The 20468-nt window shown below is 31.0% G+C and overlaps 1 protein-coding gene across 1 annotated transcript; it reads left to right on the plus strand.

The window, feature by feature from the left end:
• Nucleotides 1-9785: 9785 nt before the first annotated feature.
• On the plus strand, nucleotides 9786-19931 carry LOC11420998 (choline/ethanolaminephosphotransferase 1). The gene is made up of 19 exons (XM_003598226.4): nucleotides 9786-9950; nucleotides 10976-11116; nucleotides 11638-11647; nucleotides 11764-11814; nucleotides 12109-12186; nucleotides 13159-13234; nucleotides 13326-13348; nucleotides 13431-13531; nucleotides 15096-15190; nucleotides 15278-15346; nucleotides 15523-15592; nucleotides 17705-17768; nucleotides 17846-17886; nucleotides 18002-18086; nucleotides 18360-18422; nucleotides 18837-18895; nucleotides 19005-19057; nucleotides 19258-19330; nucleotides 19676-19931. Exons 2-19 carry the CDS (start codon nucleotides 10983-10985, stop codon nucleotides 19695-19697), a joined length of 1167 nt encoding a protein of 388 aa, XP_003598274.2. The 5' UTR covers nucleotides 9786-9950; nucleotides 10976-10982; the 3' UTR covers nucleotides 19698-19931.
• Nucleotides 19932-20468: the final 537 nt, after the last annotated feature.

Here is a 20468-nt window from a genome sequence, read left to right on the forward strand (position 1 = left end):
AAAAGTTAGCCAATGCCCAAACAAACTATCAATTTTCAAAGTCTAAACTTTTTGAAGGCCTATCAAACCTGAAAGCTTATTTAAAAATCTACTTTATATTAAAGCATAAATTCACATTCTTTAAATATGTCATTTTTAAAAAGTTCTATATACGATATTCGTCAAATAAACGACAATAATATTGTAAACGTTAAATTTTTGCAGAAACGTCAAATTTTTGCAGAAAAAAATAGTTTAAATAATTATAGTCATAGTTAAAGGATTTGATAGGATAAAAGGAACCAATTAAATATAATGGATTGTATTCTACTCCGTGCAACTATGTTCTAAAATTTATTAATATTAAACTTTAGTTAATTTTTTCAAAAGTTCGATCTTTCTAAATTTTTATAACATCATTATCATCGGTATTTTCATCTCTAACTTTATCAAATTCTTCTCTAGACGATAAAGGATTTTCAATATTAGAATCGAATAGATGGCTTGAACTCACTCTAACATTAATTCCAGCACCTTGGACTTGAAAAAAGAATTGGGTTTTGAAAGAAAATAAACCCAAAATAAAAAATTAAATGTAAATTCATAAACTTGGTCGATTTTACCTGAGTTTACCGAGTTTAACACGTGTTAACTCGGTCAAATATTTCGATTTCACAAAAAATCGAGTTTACCTTCGAGTTAACACGTTTTTTGCACCTAAAATGTACACTCGGACGAGTTTACTAGTTAACACTTAATTTGTAGAACACTGTACTCGTGGATATATACCTATGTTGTATAATTAATTAATTTTTAAAAAATATCTTATCAGATACTTATAGGATACTTTAGAGATACACAAGAATACTTATAAAATAATGCACAAATACATATCATAAAAAAATGAAGGCTTAATTGCACTTTTAGACCCCTATCTTTTCAAAAGTTGCGGTTATGGACCCCTAACTAATTTAAATACAAAACAGCCCCCTATGTTTTGATTCTTTGGCAGTTTTGAACCCCCAGTCCAGTGTTGACTCGGTCATCGCTGACGTGGCACCCTAAGTGAGGTGCCACATGTCAAAATTTTTTTTTTTATTTTGCCTTGGGGGGCCAAAACTGCCAAAGAATCAAAACATAAGGGGCTGTTTTGTATTTAAATTAGTTAGGAGTCCATAACCGCAACTTTTGAAAAGATAGGGGTCCAAAAGTGCAATTAAGCCAAAAATGAAAGGTAAAAAACTGAGATAACGTTGTGAAAATTCAGTGGACACGTATATGATTCACTTGTACAAAAAATTTACAATTTGTTTTGAACATGTGTACTATTATTTTTAAAAATTTGACTTTTATAATAATAAAATAATGAAGATTGATCAATGTTTATTTTCTTTAAGTATTTTGCATCCATATAAGCTTTAGTATAAATTTTTTGTTGATGTATCTTAATTGTATCGTATCCTAAATTTTTAAAAAATTATGTATTTGTATATGTGAATCATATTGCATCCCGCACCCGTACCACATATCTAGGTTTCATATAATGCAAAAGATGGGGGAGGAAGGGAGAAGGGAATGAGATTATGAGATGTTATATGGTGTAAGACGAATATGGTATATAAGATTGGGAAATGTTAACCGGTGTCCTCGAGGCACTGGTTAAAGATATGAAAAAGGAAATTATATAGTAGTTAATGCATTGAAATTGAGTAATTAATTTATAATAAAGTCAAAAACAATTTCCTTTTATGTAATAATTCCTTTTATGGTATGTTTACCCAATACGTGGGGACACTCGTTAGCAGGACCCAATAAGATTTGATAGAATCACTAATCTAAATCTAAATATCAATTTGATGTGGTTTGGTATGTACGATTTAAAGCGACATGATCAATCACACCGTCAATTTAAAAGGATTAATTTAATTTTTTTTTTTTTTTAAAGTTGCCTAATCAAACTTCACATTTTTTTTTTCATAAATTTTTTCCACTAAAATATTTCATGGACTAAATGTAGAAACATCTTTTAATCGGAGTTTAAAACATGATTCGTCCGTCACATTATAAAATTGGTATTCCACTTCAATTTTGTTTCTTTCTTTCTGGTTAAGCTTATTCCACTTCAATTACTTTTGAGCGTATAGTATAGACACCATGTATGTGGCTTGATATGGCACGTCGAATCAATCTCGTGCCCAAGACCATGCCATGTATCCATTATATTTTTGAAAAAAAATATAGAAAATCAACCAGAATAAGACTTAAATCACGATCCAGATTAGGACCTGGTCTTTCATTAAACTAAATTGGGTTTTTGAACAATGTCTCTAAGATTTTTATGATAACAATGTATGAAAGAATAATTTAGTACTCTAATGGATGTCCAAGTGTGAAAGACAATATAATTAAATTATGACATCAAAGTCAAAGCATTGTTTCTGAAACATCAAACTTAGAACGCAAAAGAAAGCATTTTGATACTCAAGAGAAGTTGTGAAGATTTAGAAGTTGTTCCGAAGAAAAGTCAATAAAAAGACAAAACTCTAATTAAAAGATGCATTAAGCCTTGAATACTCTGATGAGAACAAGGTTTGATGGAATCAAACTATGAAGGAAACAAGTTCTGAAATATGTGTCAGTAGTCTGGGAGACGTTGACCAGTCTTGTATTATTCTGAACGAATGTCGCTTTCAAGTTATGATCGTATTGTTTGTCTTCTTTTGACCCCGTACAAAAACAAACAAAGAACTTCAATGACAAAGAGAATGTAACATATCATTCACAAAGAAGCAAATGATCCATCTAATACTATTGAACGTCATTATCAACTAGAGGAAAAGTTTTCAAATATGATAAAAGTTTCTCAAAGACGAATTTTATGCGCTGACACTCTTCAAACAATGACTCTCTTTTTCTCTCGTATATAAGGACTTGAGCAGCTTGAAGAACCTAAGAGACTTCACATAATTTACAAGTGTCAAAACTCTGTCAAATTCAAAAGTGCACAAACACAGAAAATTCTTATGAATTTGAAGTTTTAGAATTTTTTAGTGTTAGCTTTAAGTTTTGTTTACCACTTCCCGAGTACAAAGAGTAAACACAATCTCATTTATTTGTTAAACTTTAATTGTATAAGTAATTTTGTTTGAGACATGGATGTCTCAAACTTGTATGTTTTAGCAGTTGTAATCTTGTGTGATTATAGTGAAAAATTACTTTGAAATGCAAGAAAACTGGACTAACCTCAGATTGTGAGGTGAATCATGATAATTACTTGTTTTCTCTCTCGACCTCTCTTGTTAACTTAACTGCTTTATTTTGCTTTACTCGATGTCATTCACTTTGCTGATATGAATAGATGGGATCGTGTTGTTTTTGAGTCCGACTTAACTACTCTAATGCAAGCTCTATTGTCTCTAGGCCATGATTATTCATAATTTTGTGCTATTGTTTCTAGTATTATTTATCAGTTATCTTTACATCTCAACTTCGAGGTAAAGTTTGTTAGGAGACAAGCGAACATGGTTGCTCATACTTTAGTTAGGGCGGTCTGTTCTTGGGTTAGTTACCGTATTTTTTATTCTTATCATTCTTGTATTGCACATTGGTTGATTGATGATAATAGTTAATTTTGTTTGGGTAAAAAAAAACACTATTTTATTTTGTTCTAACACTTAGAAAAATATTTTTTCAAAAAGAATTATCATAATTAAAAGTCTTCTTGTGTTTTTCTCATCTACAAATATTTCCATTTAAATTTTTTTTTAAAAAGAAATACAAAGAGCAAGAATAACATAACCTTGAAATAGTGGAATTAGCTTTTATCTATTGTCTTTTCTATTTTAATTGTGGTATTCATTAGTTGTTATAGATTGAGAGAGTTTTTATATCTATACACTGATAAATAATAGTTACCATTTTTTTCTTCATAAATATGTTTAATTCTTTTTATTTTTTGTGACGGCCAGGATTTGAACTCCAAATATTACGGGTCTGTTTGGTAATACCTAAAAAAGAGCTTATAGATCTTAGGTTATAGCTTATAGATTTGTTTGACAAAAAAGCTCTGTTTGATAACACTTTTTCACCATGAGCTTATAGCTTATTTCACGAGCTTATAAGCTATTTTTCAGAAGCTATTCCAAGTAGCGTTTGAGCTTATAGCTTATAGCTTCTCACTTTTAATTCCAGTTTTACCCTTATTATTCTAACTAAATTCCATTTTTTACCCTTAATCATTTATTATATTATAAATTAAAATACATATGTTTTAAATATGAATGCTATTTTTTTTATGAATGAAAAATCCTTTTTTTTCTCAATAGAAAAGGATATTTTTTTTACCGTTACGTTTAAGTTTTTTTTCTTTACAATTGTTATGTTTATTTTTGTGGGACTATTTCAATATTTAATGTCACCTTTTTTTCTACGAAATGACACGTTATTTTTGTGTGATATATCAGAATTGTAGAGAATAAGAATAAGGACAGTAATTTTCTCGAACAAAAAAAATGAGAACGTTATGTTTACCTTTACTCTATCTATATATATATATATATATGTACAAACTATATTTTATTTATTGTTATGTTTAAATTTTTTTACACTTTATATCTAAATTTTTTTAGGCAAATGAAAATAAATATAAATTAACATTTAGGAATTAAAAATTAATTTAATAATAATATTAAATTAATAATTTTGAATTTTTAAATACTTTAAACATTAATTGATATAAACTTTATTATGATTTTTTTTTTAAAGAACTTTATTATGAATTAAAAATGTCATTTTATGTAATTTTACATCTATCAATTAATTGAGCCGCTAATTTTACCAAACACTTCAAGTAGCTTATCAGCTACTAGTCATCAGCTATAAGCCATCAACTATAAGTTGTGAAGCCCCGATACTTCAAAATGGATGACGTATTGTATCCCCTCCTGCGTATCATGCACCGATACTTGCCTGATACTTCCCGATACGTATCAGGAGAGAATCCGAAGATTAAATTTTATTTTAAAAAAAAAAAGAATTATCTGATACTTCGCGATACGTATCAGTAGACTATCCGATAATTATCCTGCACTGGTACCTGCCTCAATACTTTCCAATTAATGTTAACTAAAATAACTTAACTCTTGAGTATAGTGCTTCTATTTTTAATCAAAATAGTATAAGACTAACAATCTTTCTTTTGGATATAATATAACACTTATGATGCTCTTTTTGGGATATATTGTGAAAGTAATTGACTAATCATCACCCACTTAATCGTCAATATTATTTATATTTATGTTGATGTTCTACGAGCTTATGATTTGTTTCTTTTGTTTGTTAATATTTTTGCATATTAAAAGAAAAAATGGTTATAATTATATTGTACATTTAATTATATAATTTTTTTATTAACGTATCCCAACCGTATCGTATTTTGATTTTTGAAATTTTTCCGTATCGGTACAGTATCGTATCCGTATCGTATCTCGTATCTAGGCTTCACAGGTTATAAGCTATAAGCTATCAACTATTAGCTAGCTTATCAATCATCTGCTATTTTTATCAAACAGAACCTGCATATAATGTATTGTTCGTACTGATTAAATCAAAATCACGATAACTTTTGAAATCTTTATTTGAAGTCTTTTAGTTTAACTTAAAAAGGAAATGCATATCTCCATCTACGTAATAAAGTTGCTATATAAATAGAATATTTCCGTACTAGTACTAATGTGTAGGGCATCTCTCTATCTGTCTGTGCAAGCGTTTGACACAATCTTAAACTATTTGCACCGGAAATTGGACCAAAGACGAGTCCACTTGAAAGCACAGCCACGCAGACATAGTAATTCTCCCTCCAACAACCCGTGTACTTATACGTGTTGAGAAAGGATTTCACTTGTTTTTTAATAGGGAAAATGAATGCATTTCATTCAAGAATAAAGAGTATAAAGTTGATGGTACATTATTGTTAAGAGTCTCACGTCGGATAGGACATGATCTGATAATGTGTTTATAAGTGAGGGCAATCCTCACCTCGCAAGTCAATTTTATAGGGTTGTGTCTGAAATTTTAGTTGATAAAGTATAATTTTTTTTTATAATCAATCGATATTTGTTTAGCCACAATGAAACATTTGTTCCTGGATCCGTTCTTGATCAAAGGGGACATTTCATTTTTCTTAGAAAAGCAATGGAGCCAAGAAACCGATAAAACAAATTTATCAAATTTAGCCACAATGAAACAAATTTATTGTGTTTTTAATTTGGTTCCCTAACTATAAAATATCTTAATTTGGTCCCATAAATCTTATGCCGTTTACTATTTTGGTCATCTCCGTTAGTATTTTGCAAAATCTGTTAACTCCTTGTCACATGTCATTTAAGATTAGTGATCAACGGTTGGATTTAAAAAGCACACATGACATATCGTGGATTCACAACATATGATAACTCCTATTTTCATCTTCTTCCCTCTTCATCTTCATGTAACCTTTATCAACCTTCATAAAAAAAAAAAAAAAAAATCAAATTTTTTTTCCTTTAAAAAATTCATCTTTTCAACTTTATCAAAAACCATATAATCAAATCCTTAAATTAAATTCTTAAACCTAATCAACTTCATATAATCAAATCCATACAATCGTTCTAATTCTTTTCTTTTTGAGTGAAATTGTTGAATGTTCCTTGGAGATATATGCTTCTGTTGAGAAAAGGGTTCGTGAGATTCAATTAAATGTTTCAGATTTTTTGTGAAGTTAGATTCATGAGGTTTGTGAGGTTAGGTTCAATTCAATGTCAATAGGCAAAATATGTACAAAACGGTAGGAACAAGATAATCAACATTCTGATTTCACCAACGGAGGAAGAAATTACTTCCCACACCATCAGAGACTTAGGGGGGTGTATTGGATTGAGATTTTAAAAGACTGTTTTGATAAAAAAAATCTTGAAAATTTTAAAAGACTTTGTTGGATTGTATTGATTTTGTGGGATTTTAAAAGACTTTTTTTGAAAGACTTTTTACAATCAAGATTCTTTGCAAGATTTTAATGGATTCATGATATAGATTTTAAAGGATTTTAATGGATTTTAAAAGGGTCAATAAATTTAAAGATACAGTACAAACCAAAAAATCTCAAAAACAAAAGTACAGTTATAAATCAACCGAAAAAAAAAACATTGAATCAATGTGTGTAATATTTCTTCAAAAAAAAGACTATTAGATAATATACTACTAGCATGTTGATTGATCTTAAAAATTCTGGACATATGATATAAAAATAAATAGACCTAAAAATAAGTTATGTTAGTTTATTGATTATAATAATTTGATTAAAAAATGCATGTTACAGGTAGAAAAATGCAAGTAGAAAAATTATTATAATACCATATGTCATTCCAATGGAATATTAATAGAATGTTTTTTTTTTTTGGTCTAAATCATCATACATGGAGTCATGGGCGGAGTTAGTGTGAAACATGGTGTGGCAGCTGCCACACCAGATTCTAATCTCTTTTTTTTTTATAATTTTTTTATTTTTTATTTTTATTTTTTATATCCATAATTCATAAATATAAGGCCTGGCACGGGAGAAGGAAATTGAAAATTGAAAAACATAGAGACAAACACCTTTCTTCTCCTCTTCTCCTCCTCTTCCCATTCATTCTACTCTCCTCTTCTCAAAAATCACAATTCACAATCAATGAATCAAATATCTTCTTACAACAAACAAACAAACCTCTCCTTCCACTCTCATCAGTCAGCAACATAATAGGCGCTCATGACCGAGTGGTTTTGGTGTTTAAGTGTGCCGCCTATATACGATCACTTTTGTATTTTCTGCCGTTTTTTCCGCGAGTTGTGGGTGTGTCTTACACCCTCTCGACAATGAATAATATTTGCCGTAAAAAAATGTTATATATTATTTTTAGTATAATTGTATTATAGTTTCTTTAAAAAATTTGCCACACTAATATGCAATGTCTAGATCCGCCCCTGCATGGAGTTAGCAAAAAAATACCAAACCCATAGATAAAAGCCTAATGAAATGTATGTCACAGACGCGTTACAAAATTTTTATAGAGTTTTTCTTATAAATAAATAAATATTTTTTTCGAAACGATACATTAATGTTGATATTTTAAAATATTAATATGTTTCTATGTTTTAAGATATAGACCTTATATATCAACTTCAAATCCAGTGGAAATGCTTGCGTCCTTTACTAATTAGTCATTTAATTCCCAATCACATTTTATTTTTGAGAGAATTCCCTAAAAGTACAAATAATAAGGTGATATTTTTTCTTTCAATGCACAAATTTGATATTTGTTATGCTACTACGTGTGAGTTTACGTAAAATAAACCATCACAGCACAGCACAGCACATCACACGTACTATAAACACCAAATTTCTAACAAGAACCTAAAGAATTCAAATATACTTGCATGAATTAGAAAGTGTGAGTATGTGTAAGAAATAATAGAGTGTAGTGTGGTTTGAATGTTTTAAAATAGTATATAAAATGATAATTAAAAAAGTCTTTGTCCTTAAATTAATTTGGAACGGGACAAGTAACCCCCCAACAGGATGGATCATAAGATTAGACTGCGTTTTGAGCTCCACTAAGTAGGGATAAGATCGAAACTTCATCCCCAACAGGATACAAGTGCAAGGCTTTGAAAAACCAACCTTCCTTATGGGAGGGAGACAAAATCTGTTTTTGCTTCGCCCTATTATGATATGTAACAAAGTTTGAACCCAATATCTTAAAAGATCTGAATCTAATTTATGTTATGTTGATATACTCATTGAATTTACAATATCTATAATTTATAAATTACTCTAAAATCTAGCTAACTACTAGTATTTTTTTTTTGTTACAATGGAAAAAAAACAGAAAGAAAAAAGAATAGGAAAAGGGCGAAGCTAGTTAACCTCTTGGGAAATAGGTTCCCTAAGCATCATCTCTAATAAGCGGTAACAACTCTTCAGGAGGAGAAACATGATTAGTTATCACAGAGTCTGAAGCAGCTCCCATCTTTGCTAGAAAATCAGTGCAATTATTTCCCTCACGAAGGGTGCGCACGATAGAAGTATTGTTGTGAATGATCAAATTCTATATATCTTAAATGAGAGTTTCATAGACATGAAACTTCATGGGAGGTCCGTTGATGAGGCTAACAGAATGGAAGGAGTCGGAGTAGCACACAAAATCAGTGGATTCCCAAAGTTATAACCATACACAAATAATTAAAAATGGCAATGAGTTCAGCAAAAAAATATCAGATGAAATTAGCAATGAATCCAGAGAAACTAGAGATGAGCTAACTAGTAATTATAGACTAACTAAATTATTCTAAAAATGTCCTCAAATTCTAAATCAATAAAAAAAATGTTAAAATTATTAAGTCAAACAAGTTTATGAGAGTTTGAGCCCCAACTTTTCTATTTGATTGTGTGGATTTTCAATAACTACTTTTTTTTTTGGAATAATCACTCCTTATAATTTTAAGGTGTTGCTAACCGGTGCCCTCAGGGCAATGTCTAAAAACTATAAATAAAAAATTTGTCTTAAGAATATTTTTGATTTTTGATTAAGTAATAATTACACGACTTTTATAAAAAATTACTTATTTTGGTTGCTTAACCAGTACACGAGGACACTATTCAAAATTCTCCTATCTTAAAAGAACTTTAATTAATTAATCATTTAATCCCTAATCACGTTTTTATTTTTTTCTGTGGTTGCTATTAATCCCTAATCACGTTTTTATTACAAAGTAAAGTGAAGAAAGTATAAATAATAAAAAAAGTAATGGTGGCTCTAAAACGTGATGCAAAGACAAACCCCGACCTCACATGTCACCTTTTGCTTTTCTAGATTCGAATTTGATTCGATTCCACCATCTTACTTAGGTTAAACCTTCTCAAACTCTACTTCGTTCCGCCATTTCAATCAAATCAGGTACATGTTCTTCATTTTCACCACATTTTACATTTTTTTTGCTGTTGTTGTAATTTCATTTCATGGTTTTTTCCAAGATTCATGAATTTTGTGATTTTTCATGTATTTCTGTTGATTAGTAGTAGTTGCTATGAAAAAGCATTCTACTTTGTGTGTGTTGTTGTTTAGATCACATGAAATTTATGTTTTTTAATATACTTCTCTGTTGAATGATTTTTCCTCAAAATTTATATGTTTGTACTTTGAAATTTGAATGAATGAAGAGAGAGAGGTTCAGTGAGGTGAAAGATTCCATTTTTAGTTGTTACTATAAGTATTTTAGTAAAGGCCTATTTGAATGAACAGCTTAGTTTAGTACTTATAGTATAAGGTATTATTATTTACAAACTAGGCTTGTTTGGATTGAGCTATTTGAGCTTTTCAACTGGCATAAGCACTTTGAGGCTGTTTGGGAGAACTTTTGAAAACAACTTATAAGTTATAACATGTTCATAAGCTGTTTTCAGCTTATTTTCATACGTTCTAAAAGATGGCTTATGAAAACAGCTTACAGTAAAACAATTTAACTTTATTTTATCTTTTGTTATAGAAATAGCTTATACATAAACGCTTATGCTATAAGCTGCATTTTAATAAATGATGCATGTAGTCTATATATAGACCACATACATCATTTATTGAATGAATCTAAAACATGAATTTTTGCTTATAATAGTGACTGGAGGGTGTATGTCATAAGCTGTTTTCATAACTAGTCTCACAAATGCTTATTTCTGTAGGCAAACTCAAATAAGTCAATCCAAAAAGACCCAAATTCTTCTGTTAATTTGACTTGCCACTGCATTTCTTTTAGCTGTAGGTTATATATTGTGTTTAGTGAACACAACACATTATGTACTTCAAATTTGTTATTATTTAATTGATTAGATACAACATATTTGTTTGCTTTATAATTTTTGTCTGTGAACTGTACACATCTGGTTAGTTCCTACATTTGTTTGGTCAATTTATTCTTCAAATTGCAGAGAGAGAATGTATATTGGGCCGCATGGTGTTGCAGCTCTGCATAGACACAAATATAGTGGCGTAGATCATTCCTATGTGGCCAAATATGTACTCCAGCCCTTTTGGACTTGGTTTGTTACTTTGTTTCCCCTATGGATGCCGTGAGTACTTCTTTCATTTCAAACTATGGTTTTTGTTTTTTGTTATAAACTTATAACTAATTTTTATTTATAAACAAACTTATATCAATGACAACTTTATATTATCATTGCTATGTATCTTCATCTTGATACTATCATTACCAGCTTTTTGAACGATCACCACAAAGTTAGACGTAGCCTTAAAGTATAGAGAGGGTTTTGAAGGGAATGAAAAGAGGGATAAAGTTTCTTATTCTGAATCAAGAGTTATATAAAGTTATAAAAGTGATCAAGGATTAGAACATCAAGCTTTGCGATAGATGTCATTGTTTCCTTTCATTCTAAAAAATTTCAGTGGATGTTTTTCATTTTCTGGCTTTTACCACACAGAAACTCATTCACTGAGACAATACATCATTTACTCTTCTGTTGATATTTTGTTTAATTATTCTACAATCTTAGTTTTAATCTCTTAATTCACTAACTTACACATTTTTTGTTTTATTTGTCCTCATGACTTGGCAATTTGGCATTCTGCACAGACCAAACATGGTATACCACATCTTCCCTTTTTTTTTTGGTAGTATTATCGCCTTATCGGTAATTGTTACTGTTATTAAATAACCTACATTCTTGGCACTGATACCTCTTAAATTGTTTGGTCGCAGATAACTCTGACAGGATTTATGTTCTTACTAATATCTGCATTGCTTGGATATGTGAGTGGAACTTAAGTCCATTAATCTTTTTGCTTCATAAAGTTGAAGTCATAATAGTGATAATTTTTCAACGTCTCACAACATTTTCATTTCTGATATACGTATAATGAAAATTTGTAGAAATGAGTATACAAAGCATCTTTAAGACTGCTGTTGATTTCATGCTTCACTGAGTTTTTCTTTAGTAGAAGTGTCTATTACGCAGTCCTGGAAGGGAATTTGGATATAGTGTGAATGAATGCGTTGAACAGTAAATTCCTTAACCACCGCACTGAAATTTCTTTATCTATCCAGATATACTCACCTCAATTGGACACGGCTCCTCCAAGATGGGTTCATGTTGCACACGGGCTACTTCTGTTTTTATACCAGGTTGGTTAAATTCTCATATTATGGTGTTTGGACACTTACTCGCAATTATCTGATGGGTAGCCCTACTTTGCTGTCTTGTTGTAACCAATCCTGGTAATTTTTTTGCTTAAATATGTATTTGATCCTGGAACATGAAGTCTTCTGAAGTAAGTACATTTAATTTTTATTTTTTTTTCATTTTTAGTCCCTACATTTCACAAAATAGTGTGTTATAGTGCTTTTTTTGGTATGTGACTCTCGGTATCTAGAAACCTCATTGGACTCCGACCAATCCAAGTCGAGGTAAGTGGGACAAAGACTATTTCATGGTGTAAAACTCTTTCATCACCTATTTTTAATTCTCTACAAGGACTTAAAAACACTTTTAATGACTAAAACACTATTTTTGTAAAACATAGTGACTCTGGCGAATAAATAAATAGCGACCATTTTGAAAAAAATATTTTCTGGGAGCAAAAACATATGAAGTTAAATTTTACTTATGTAATCAGTTGCGTTAATTCTTGGATCTCATTCAGTAGCATTGTTTTGCTTCAAATTGATTCTAAATGAATTCAATTAAGATGTATTTTAGATGCATAGGCTGGTGATTTACCGATTGAAGCCTACCATGTATGTGATTTGTGATATTATCAGAATTCCATGAGTCCTTTGAAATTATTTTATTCTATTTGGTTTATTTGTTCAATGTGTTGTTTATGTCCTGTCCTGTCCTCACTAAGTAATCATTATATTTTTAGGAGTTTTGTGCAATACAGTCTTCTGGTTTATCTACAGGGGGTTTTACCATATGAATATGATGCCTAAGTTTCCATTGAATTGATTCATGTGATGAATTTGGTTATTGTTTTCGTTTATATGTGTTTTTTAGAAGGGCTTATTTACTTTGTTTTTTTTTTTTGTAATGGGAGGAGCTTAGGTATGCGTGTTTATATATATGGTTATGCTTATATTTACTTGCTACTTGCTTAGACATTTGATGCTGTTGATGGGAAACAAGCTAGAAGAACAAATTCTTCAAGCCCATTGGGGGAGTTGTTTGATCATGGTTATTTTCCTTCATCATGTTTTTCATTCTATTATATCTCGTCATGTATACTTGTATGTCATTAATGAAGATATTTTCAACTTCATTGCAGGGTGTGATGCACTTGCTTGTGCAGTATGTCTCTTTTAGCTTTGGTTATTGTTTTGAAACCATTCAAAGAAAATAAAGACAATCATCTATAAAAATTGATTTTCAGCTTGAAGCACTTGCTTTTGGGAGCACAGCCATGTGTGGAAGAAGTACTTTCTTGTGGTGGATAATATCTGCAGTTACATTTTATGGGGCAACCTGGGAGTAGTAAGTTATTTTGTTCAATTAATATTTAGTAGACAGACAATATGTTATAGTTTAAACAATAGTACCTCTGTCACTAAATATAAAACTCTATTTACTAAATCACGTGAATTTAAAAGTTGATAGTAATATTAAATTTGTTGACAATTGATATTGCTTTACAAATTTACCCTTTAGGAGAGAGAATTAGTTTATGTTTTCATCATAGTATTTATTATTTAAGTTGTAAAAAAATGATGTAATAATTTGGAGTCTTAGAAATAATCACATGCTTTGTATAATTAGTCACATGCTAAATATGCCTTGGTTATTACATACTCTGGTCCTATTTATTTATCCATGAGACATTTGGGTCAACAAAAGTTACTGTACCTGGTGCAAAATTTAGACCAGATACATCAACTTTTGTTGACCCAAATGTCTCTCATAAGTAGGACCGGAGGGAGTAATTGTTAATGGGATTGGAATTAGCAATCACATCGACTTGTATTTATTGTAAATACATCATAAATACAGCTTTGTGTAGTCTCATAAGACACACATAAATTACAAGGAGTATATTGGTAAAGAACTAATTAATGTAGTATAAAATTTGAAAGAGGTCCTATAAGAAGGGACAAGGAAAAATCTCAAGAGGGTCCTATATTTAGGGACAGAGGTAATATTTTTTTGAGCTTTTATTGAAAAGTCTTGCAAAGACAGCAGTAAAGTAACAAAAAACCGCAATGAAAGCAGAGAAACAAAGGAAATCGCCTAGATGGCGATAAGGATTTACACGGAACCAAGGGCCCCAAAACTGGTATCTCATCATATCATGTAGAATTGGAGAATAGTTTTCTGAACATTATTTCAAAAGTACATATTGTACAATCACTAAATGTTTGAATAAACTGTGCCATACGTAATGGTTTGATTAACGGGCCAAATATAGCCTGTACTTATAATTATAAAATATACATTCATACGTACAACAGTTTGTTAATCTGTTAGTTGGTTAAAGGGACGAGGTTAGGGATGTTAGAACTGACTCACTGAGAACACGCACACGCACACACTCACACTCAGAAGTATTGAGATCACTCACAAAAACAGAGAAAATAGGGAGAGAACAAGAGAGATGGGTATTGAATCTAAAAATATTATTTCACTTATCTAGCACATATAATATAGTATCAGTTTAATTGTACACAATATAGCAGTTAGTTAACAACCCACTAGCTAAATAACTGACTGACGTATCTCCAACAAGGGAGTGTGATGTACTAAATTGGTAGACGGGAGAGAGAGAGAGAGAAAGGGGTTCTGGAAATCAAGTCAGACCTAGGGAGAGGTTGACCGCTCTCAAAGCAGCTCTATTGTGTATTCCACATTCATTCCTCAAGATCCTATTGATCCATAGGAGTCTCTAATTGAAATTCTTTTATTTTCTTCAATCTTTTCTCTTAAAGCCAATTGATCCTATCATTCTTTTGACAATTTGGCATGATAATATATTTTAATACATATTCCATGTATACTTTTAGACCGAATAGAGATGTTGATTTTCTTTTGAATACTTTGGATGCAGCTATTTCATCAATACACTTATACTGCCTGTTGTAAATGGACCTACTGAAGGTCTTATGCTAATATACCTTGCTCACTTTTTCACTGCTATCGTGGGTATGCCTTTCTTTGAGCTCTGGTTTTTAATATTATATATGCTTAAAACTCAAACATATTATTATTGCTGTTATTATTATTCTACAGGTGCTGATTGGTGGGCTCAGCAATTCGGAACATCTTTGCCTTTTTTGAATTGGTTGCCTTTTATTGCGGGTAAGACTGTGTATTTTATATGGTGTTCTTTTTATATTTGGGACAATGGTGTTCTTTCTATACCTGGTAAAATGGGTTAGAGAATTATTATTGGTCTATTTATTGTTAGACTCATTGTTGTGTAAGTTCTTTCTTGATATATTATTGCTTGATATTGACTTTATTCTTGATTTCAGATGTCCCAACATACAAAGCTGCAATGTATTTGATGGTAGTTTTTGGTGCTATACCAACTGTCATATTCAAGTATGTATTAAGCTAAAACCTGAAGTTTAATGTTTACAACCATGTACAGTACGGCGTTCGTCCTAGGCAGAATATTTCCGAATTCTTTTCCAAGTCCTAAACCTGAGATAATTTCTTTAGGTTGACTTTTTATTATGTTACTAAGTATACTATTCGCATTAATGGGCTAAACCTGTAGACCCAATTTGTTACAACAACAACAACCAAGCCTTATCCCACTAAGTGGGGTCGAGTACATGGATCAAATCACGCCATAGTGTTCTATCATAAACTATATTTGGATTCAACTCATTGACCTCTACATCCTAATTTGTATAGTAGTATTTTATATCTTTTTATCTTGATTCCAATTTGTTTAGAATCTGGAAAATGCAATATACGTCTTTATATCTTTTTATAGTATTTTATAGCATCTTAGATGTTCTTGTAGGGTTGCTTCCTGATTTTGTTAGATTTCTTGATTTGTTTCTATATTTGATTAGGATTCGGAGTCTAGTACTAGTATCACCTCATATTATGTCTTATCAATGTAACGTCCAATTGTTTGGAGTATCTATTCGTTATTTTCTCCTTCCTTACCTAAAACCTATGATTTTCCACTTGGTATCAGATTAACACAATTCTTTGTGACCTATTCCATCCCAATTCTAGTACTGAGTTCTTTAAAATTTGTTACTCTTTTATTTTGTATACTTTATTTCCCCAAACTTTCTTTTCTGTGACCGCTTCACCACACTTTTGGCCATGAGAACTTCCAATCACTAAAATGCTTGATTTTCCCTCAACTTCACTTTCTCCCTTTCTCTTCTGGAACTGTGAATGTTTGATCTACCCTTCTCTGCGTATCTTTTCACTATGGATCTTTTCAACTAACTAACCACACCATCATCTTTGCTGGCCCCGGATTCTTCGATGATAGAAGCAGTGTTGTCATTGTAACTCTGACCTGCTACCTTTGCCCATCAGGATATTTCAACTTTTTCTGTCATGTTAGGATGCGTCAATTTTTTATTTGTATTTTTTCTGTTTGAAGCTACCAAATGTATTTGGAGCTTGCTGTGCTTGATTGTTTGTTAACTAATTTCTCTCTGGTTGAAGGTCATTCTAGCAATCTCATTATCTTTCCAGCAACATTATCTTGTTGACATTCCCTGCATGCTTGGGTTACCTTTTTGGTCATGTTTTATAGAGTCCACCATACATATGTGGGCATGTGTGATGCTTTCTGTTTTTACGGGGTTATATGTATTTAAGCGTAACAAGTTTCAGCTCAAGGGTAGTGTTACGTAGAATTAGAAAAAAAAAAATACTAAAAATAGTATATTAAATGTTAATTGCATTTTAGAGTCTTTTCAAGTATCTTAGATGGTTTCGTAGGAGTATTCTCTAGATTTCGTTCTATTATATGATTTTTTCCCTTTTTTTTTAATTGGGATTACGAGATTAGTACTGATATAAGTAGGGCTTAGTGATTTGTATTTTGCATCACATCTTATTACCATATATCAATTTAATATGTTATCTCGTGTGTTTGGTTTGCAAAACAGCAAGTACTAGACAGAACGTTACAAGATAGAACAGTACAACACAAGGCAGAACAACACAAGACAAATTTTTTATGGCATTGAGTAATTTTTTGTTTTATACGATTTTTGAGGGACAAAGTGCTATTTTGGTATTTTAGATAATTTGTACGTGGGACAAAAAGTTGTGCTGTGGTTTGGTGAGGGACAAAAATATGAGTTTTTGTTCTGTCCCTTGCCTCTAGTTTGTCCTGTACCTGAAACAGTTTTACAAATCAAACACTGGACAACTAGAGTTGTTCTGTCCTGTCCTTCATTTTTTAGCAAATCAAACGCACCCTGAGTCTCTATTCTCTCTTTCTCTTTTATTACCTACACCATATAATTTGAACACTAGTATAGGATTAGGACATACTTCATTCTTATTTTTTATATTCATTTAGTGACATTTTTATGGATGTTTAGAATTATATTTCTTAAATCATCCATGTAAGCAACAAAGAGTGTACAATATTTTTTCAAAGAGTGTAGAATTATATTTTGATGAAGGTCTTTTCATATGTCAACATAATCTTTTGGTTCCATGCAGTTTTCTTAATGTTTATAAGGTTGTGAAGGCACAAAACAGAAGTCTGCTCCTTGCATTGTTAATGGTAACATATTTTCCTATCAGAATTCTTCTCCTGTAATCTGGTTGCTTTTTTGATGCGTGTTTTTTTTTTGTTGGCAGCTTTACCCATTTGTTGTCCTTGTGGGAGGAGTGCTTGTGTGGTATAAACTCAATTCAAGATGCATTGTTTTTTTCCCAGTTTGTTTGGGCAATATGCACATTCCATTTTTCATTTTTTCTTTTTTGTGTATATAAGCTTTGGTGATTTTGGTGCAGGGATTATTTATCACCTTCTGACATCATAGCTAGTTATCCACATTTAGTTGTTTCGGGAACAGGACTTGCTTTCGGATATCTCGTGGTAAGATATTTGTTTTTTTCCGGATACCCGAAAAAATGCTGTTTAAGGCTTCATTTTTCTTTTCTCGTTTTTATAGCCAACTGCCTGTTTTTATGTCATTACGTTTGGTGACTGTTTTAGCTGGATACTGTTCATTAGTGTCACTTTTCTTGGGTTCTTTGGTAAATGTATAGATTTAAACAGGGCCAGATTAATCAATATAGTTTATAGCCTTCTGTTTTCAATCTAACTCCTTGTATTATGAATTTGTCTGAGGGAAGCTTAATTTTGCAGGGAAGGATGATTTTGGCCCACTTTTGTGAAGAACCAAAGGGCTTAAAAACTGGAATGTGCATGGTATGAAGCTGTTTTAGTTGGATGTTACTTTCTCCAAAACTTTTTTAAGATGTTTTTTTTTTTCCTTTTCTTCTTTTCATATTGGTAAAATCTAGCTTTAAATTTAATACATGATAAGAAATTATGGTTTCATCTGATCCATGTTTCTGACCCTACCTAGTGAGAAAAGGCTTTATTATTGTAGTTGCCATATCAGTGTCTAATGCAAAACTGTATCTTTAATTGTATAATAATAGTCATATTAATATTTAGAGAAGCATCATTCATAACGTGTCCATCGACAATGGAATGACCAAGATGTCAGCTCAATAAACATACTTTGATCAATCTTATTAGCAGATTTCATTCAAGTGACTAACTGTTGAAGTTTATTACTCAAAGATAATTGATGTAAGTGTTGTTTATCTTGTACAGTCCCTCCTGTATCTCCCATTCGCCATTGCTAACGCGCTTGCGTCAAGGCTAAATGATGGGTACGTACCTTGATTTTGCATTCTAAATTACATTGATGGATATGGTTTATGTTGATTTATGACTGTCGTGGGTATCTGCTTTGAGAAATTTATTATATATTTTTGGCAGGGTTCCGTTAGTTGATGAGAGATTAGTTCTTCTTGGTTACGTTGCATTTACAGGTACAACTACTTTTTTCTTTTCTACACGAAAAAACAATAGAAAAGGATTAATATCCTCCTATTGGAAATAAAAAAAATGACATGAACTAGAAGGAAAACAAGTAAAGAATAAAAAGAAAATCCATGGTAGTATCTGAATGACTGAATTTGTAGTAAAAACTTCATTTCTTTTGGTTATAATTCTGTTTCTGCATGCACAGGCACTCTCTACATGCATTTTGCAACGTCAGTTATTCATGAAATTACTGATGCACTCGGAATATATTGCTTCAGGTATATTACTAGCAATTGATTAGTGTATTTGCTTACGCTTTAATGTATTTCCTTTTTATGATGTCTAATTTATTGTAAACACGTGTTAAAAATTGTTTAACATGCTACTTGTTGGAAATATTATGGCAATAGAGAAGTCTATTCTTTGAGTAAAACAATGCTCCTTTTATAGAAGAAATACTCTACATGAATTATTTGGTTATATTAGTACATCAATCTGCATGTTTGTTAAATTTGTACTTGTGGAAAAGTTGGTGATAAGTGTGGTTTATTTATTTATTTATTTCTGTTCTTGTTGAGAACAATGTCTTGATTCTAAGTGTCTTGCCTTTTGTTTGATTACAGGATAACTAGGAAGGAAGCTTGAAACTATCCAAGATTTCATTTAGGTGCTCCCTTTTTTTTTGGACAGGAGTTGTGTACTTTTCCAATGTATTGTAAGCTAGTAACATTTTGTTTAAACATGTGTGTTTGTCTCAAGGAATCTAATTACATTCTTGAGAATATATGGGTAGGGAATGTGTATTGTTATGTTACGTAGTACTAGTAGTACAATTTTATTCATAAGTACCAAATATTCCTAAGAAAGCAATTACTCCCATAGTCTCATGATTTCGTTCTTGAAAACAAAAATCCCATGAGGCGGGGCTTAAATTTATGTGCACAATTTCTAATACAAAATTTCTAACTAAATGCCTCAAGAACACATTAACATATGAAGGGAGTAATTGCTCCCTTCATTTTAATATGAGAGTTGCTTAAGGTTTTTATACACAAATTAAAACATACAATAAAGCTAACACAACACTTATACTAAAAATAATCTGATGAATATGTGTGTTTTCCACTATCGTAAATGCAAAGTGAAATATAATACTTTGAGAATAAATATGAAGGAAAATAATCTGATGAATTTGATAAATAAGAGAATATGAGGTAGTTTTTAACCCCGGCCTTGTGCATTACAATTGAGAATGTTAGAGTGACTTTCACTCATTTTCGACCTTACAATAAATCTAAATTGCTTAAATTCTGCAACATGGCCAATTTGATCTAACAAGGAAAATTTGTCTTGTAACAGTTATGTTGGACAATCAATTTAGCATAAATGATCAATGTACTCTTAAATATTTTTTGG

The sequence above is a fragment of the Medicago truncatula genome, chromosome 3 (assembly GCF_003473485.1).
Source record: "Medicago truncatula cultivar Jemalong A17 chromosome 3, MtrunA17r5.0-ANR, whole genome shotgun sequence".
Taxonomy (NCBI): Eukaryota; Viridiplantae; Streptophyta; class Magnoliopsida; order Fabales; family Fabaceae; genus Medicago; species Medicago truncatula.

Bases quoted from the DNA above. Each gene is read 5' to 3' on its own strand.
- LOC11420998 (XM_003598226.4), top strand. From the start codon at position 10,983: ATGTATATTGGGCCGCATGGTGTTGCAGCTCTGCATAGACACAAATAT. The intron at 17,769-17,845 runs GTAACATATTTT...TTTTGTTGGCAG, and splicing joins TGCTCCTTGCATTGTTAATG to CTTTACCCATTTGTTGTCCT. The intron at 18,896-19,004 runs GTACGTACCTTG...TATTTTTGGCAG, and splicing joins GCGTCAAGGCTAAATGATGG to GGTTCCGTTAGTTGATGAGA.